Raw genomic sequence first — 3,969 nt, 5'->3', positions numbered from 1 at the left:
TCGGCTGAGGGTCAGGGGGGCTCTTCATGGTTTCTTGCACCAGGGCCCCGAAGGTTGTACTTATGACACTTGTACTTATGACACTGGTCCTAAAGTAAATCTTTTATTGAATTCCTATGAATATGTTCAGTAGTAGAAGACTTTGTTATTTGGTATAAGAATCCAGACAATTTTACAAGCAGTTCCAACAGACCAGAAGACAGCAGTTCCACACAAATCTCTAAGTCCATACAGAAGAACTAGGAAGTCATTGAAGAACGTGGGAGAAGAGGAAATCGGTCATCTTTGGTCTTCTCGCCCTCTTACTCATCATAATAACCAGCCTCTGTCTGATCTCTTTGGTCCTGGCTCCGTAGATGATGGGATTCATCATTGGGGGAACAATGACGTACAGGTTGGCCAGCAGTATGTGAACTTGTGGTGGTATTTTCCCTTGGCCCGCTCTATGAGCGATGAAGGAGAAGAAGGCCGGGATGTAGAAGAGGGAGAGGACACATATGTGGGACACGCATGTGTTGAAGGCCTTGGAGCGAGCCTCCGATGACTGGAGACTCCTAACCTCCTTGGAGATAAATCCATAAGACACAATGATGAGGATCAGGTCCACTCCCGTTGAGGCAGACGCAGCCAGCATCCCGTAGACATTATTGATGGTCACATCGGCCGATGCCACTCGAGCCATGGCCATGTGTTCACAGTACGTGTGTGCAATGATATTGCTCTGCTGGTATGGGAGGCGATTGAGGAGGAGGATGAGAGGAGTTATAATACAGAAAGCTCGGAGGATGGCAATCAGCGCCGCCCTTTGTATGAAGGAGTTTGTCACGATGACTGTGTACATCAGAGGGGAACAAATGGCAACGTACCGGTCATAAGCCATGGTCAACATGATGGAGGACTCAATGACAAACAGGTAGTGGATGCAGAAGATTTGGAGGAGGCAGCCATTGAAGAGTATCTCGTGGGAATTAAACCAAAAGATGCAGAGGGTTTTCGGCACGGCGGCAGAACTCAGAAGGAGGTCTGTCACCGTTAACATGGCCAGGAAGACGTACATGGGCTGGTGGAGACTTTCATTGGAAGCGAAGACCAGCAACAAGGTGGAATTTCCCAACAGAGACACGAAGTACATGACGCAGAAGGGGATGGAGATCAGCAGATGGGCTTCCTCTAGACCGGGGATTCCTATCAGAAGGAAATATTCCGGGTGGAAAGCAGACATGTTTGACATCACAGCGTGAGACCTTAAAATAATAAAATACAATCAAACACGAGGGGTTTAATGTTTTGTCCACATAACATAATGTAAAGTGGATCACCTACCCCACTTCCCAATGATTCGGGTTTGTATTGAGTATTATAGATTGGGATGAGCTCAGTGTTCCTCATAAACATGAGGACAAGGTCCCCCCCAATGTTGAGGACATGTGTTCTGGTAGAGTTCAGGCCTTTTTGAGGCATGCTTGGATAAGGGAATGTTATGGAATTTTGGGGGGGCCTTATGCTTCTTTTGTGATGTTCCACCTCAAAATCTACACCAGGCCCAAAGGGTCTGGCATAGAATTCAGGGGGTCCCTACGCCATTTGGTTTTGTTATTTTTAGATGAGGTCCCATGTAAAATTCATACCAAACCTAATGGGCCTACAATGAATTATGGGGGAACCCCATACCGATTTATTTTTGTTGAGGGTCCCCTATTAACATCTATATCAAACCAACTTTTAGGATCAGGGTCTGGTATTGGTGAAGAGAGTCCCCAGCCATGTAAACAAAAGATCTGTGGGGTAGTTAAAAAAAAATATGTGGGGGTTCACTCATATGAACAACCCCATAAACGTTTATGGGGAACTGTGTCAAATGCTTTTGCAAAATCCAGATACACCACGTCTACGGGCCTTGCTTTATCTAGATACACCACGTCTACGGGCCTTCCTTTATCCAGATACACCACGTCTACGGGCCTTTCTTTATCTAGATACACCACATCTACGGGCCTTCCTTTATCCAGATACACCACGTCTACGGACCTTCCTTTATCCAGATATACCACGTCTACGGACCTTCCTTTATCTAGATACACCACGTCTACGGACCTTCCTTTAGCCAGATACACCACGTCTACGGGCCTTCCTTTATCTAGATACACCACGTCTACGGGCCTTCCTTTATCCAGATACACCACGTCTACGGGCCTTCCTTTATCTAGATACACCACATCTACGGGCCTTCCTTTATCTAGATACACCACGACTACAGGTCTTCCTTTATCCAGATACACCACGTCTATGGGCCTTCCTTTATCCAGATACACCACGTCTACGGGCCTTCCTTTATCCAGATACACCACATCTACAGACCTTCCTTTATCTAGATACACCACGTCTACGGGCCTTCCTTTATCCAGATACACCACGTCTACGGACCTTCCTTTATCCAGATACACCACGTCTACGGGCCTTCCTTTATCCAGATACACCACGTCTAAGGACCTTCCTTTATCTAGATACACCACGTCTATGGGCCTTCCTTTATCCAGATACACCACGTCTAAGGACCTTCCTTTATCCAGATACACCACGTCTACGGGCCTTCCTTTATCTAGATACACCACATCTACGGGTCTTCCTTTATCCAGATACAGAACATCTACGGGCCTTCCTTTATCTAGATACACCATGTCTACGGGCCTTCCTTTATCCAGATACACCATGTCTACGGGCCTTCCTTTATCTAGATACACCCCGTCTATGGGCCTTCCTTTATCTAGATACACCACGTCTACGGGCCTTCCTTTATCTAGATACACCACATCTACGGGCCTTCCTTTATCTAGATACACCACGTCTATGGGCCTTCCTTTATCTAGATACACCACGTCTACGGGCCTTCCTTTATCCAGATACACCACATCTACGGACCTTCCTTTATCCAGATACACCACGTCTACGGACCTTCCTTTATCTAGATACACCACGTCTACGGGCCTTCCTTTATCTAGATACACCACGTCTACGGGCCTTCCTTTATCTAGATACACCACGTCTACGGGCCTTCCTTTATCTAGATACACCACGTCTACGGGCCTTCCTTTATCTAGATACACCACATCTACGGGCCTTCCTTTATCTAGATGCGCCACATCTACGGGCCTTCCTTTATCTAGATACACCACGTCTACGGGCCTTCCTTTATCCAGATACACCACATCTACGGGTCTTCCTTTATCTAGATACACCACATCTACGGGCCTTCCTTTATCTAGATACACCACGTCTATGGGCCTTCCTTTATCTAGATACACCACGTCTACGGGCCTTCCTTTATCTAGATACACCACATCTACGGGCCTTCCTTTATCTAGATACACCACGTCTATGGGCCTTCCTTTATCTAGATACACCACGTCTACGGGCCTTCCTTTATCCAGATACACCACATCTACGGACCTTCCTTTATCCAGATACACCACGTCTACGGACCTTCCTTTATCTAGATACACCACGTCTACGGGCCTTCCTTTATCTAGATACACCACGTCTACGGGCCTTCCTTTATCCAGATACACCACGTCTATGGGCCTTCCTTTATCCAGATACACCACGTCTACGGGCCTTCCTTTATCCAGATACACCACATCTACAGACCTTCCTTTATCTAGATACACCACGTCTACGGGCCTTCCTTTATCCAGATACACCACGTCTACGGACCTTCCTTTATCCAGATACACCACGTCTACGGGCCTTCCTTTATCCAGATACACCACGTCTAAGGACCTTCCTTTATCTAGATACACCACGTCTATGGGCCTTCCTTTATCCAGATACACCACTTCTAAGGACCTTCCTTTATCCAGATACACCACGTCTACGGGCCTTCCTTTATCTAGATACACCACATCTACGGGTCTTCCTTTATCCAGATACAGAACATCTACGGGCCTTCCTTTATCTAGATTCACCACATCT

At 46.7% G+C, this 3,969-nt stretch overlaps 1 protein-coding gene across 1 annotated transcript; it reads right to left on the bottom strand.

Annotated features, from left to right (window-relative positions):
- Window positions 1-247: 247 nt before the first annotated feature.
- On the bottom strand, window positions 248-1,231 carry LOC120928901 (olfactory receptor 52D1-like). The gene has a single exon (XM_040339967.1). It carries the CDS (start codon window positions 1,229-1,231, stop codon window positions 248-250), a length of 984 nt encoding a protein of 327 aa, XP_040195901.1.
- Between the last annotated feature and the right edge of the window lie 2,738 nt (window positions 1,232-3,969).

This window comes from Rana temporaria, chromosome 2 (assembly GCF_905171775.1).
Source record: "Rana temporaria chromosome 2, aRanTem1.1, whole genome shotgun sequence".
NCBI classification, from domain to species: Eukaryota; Metazoa; Chordata; class Amphibia; order Anura; family Ranidae; genus Rana; species Rana temporaria.
The sequence above is the reverse complement of the archived record's forward strand: the minus strand, read 5'-3'. Positions and strand labels throughout refer to the sequence as shown.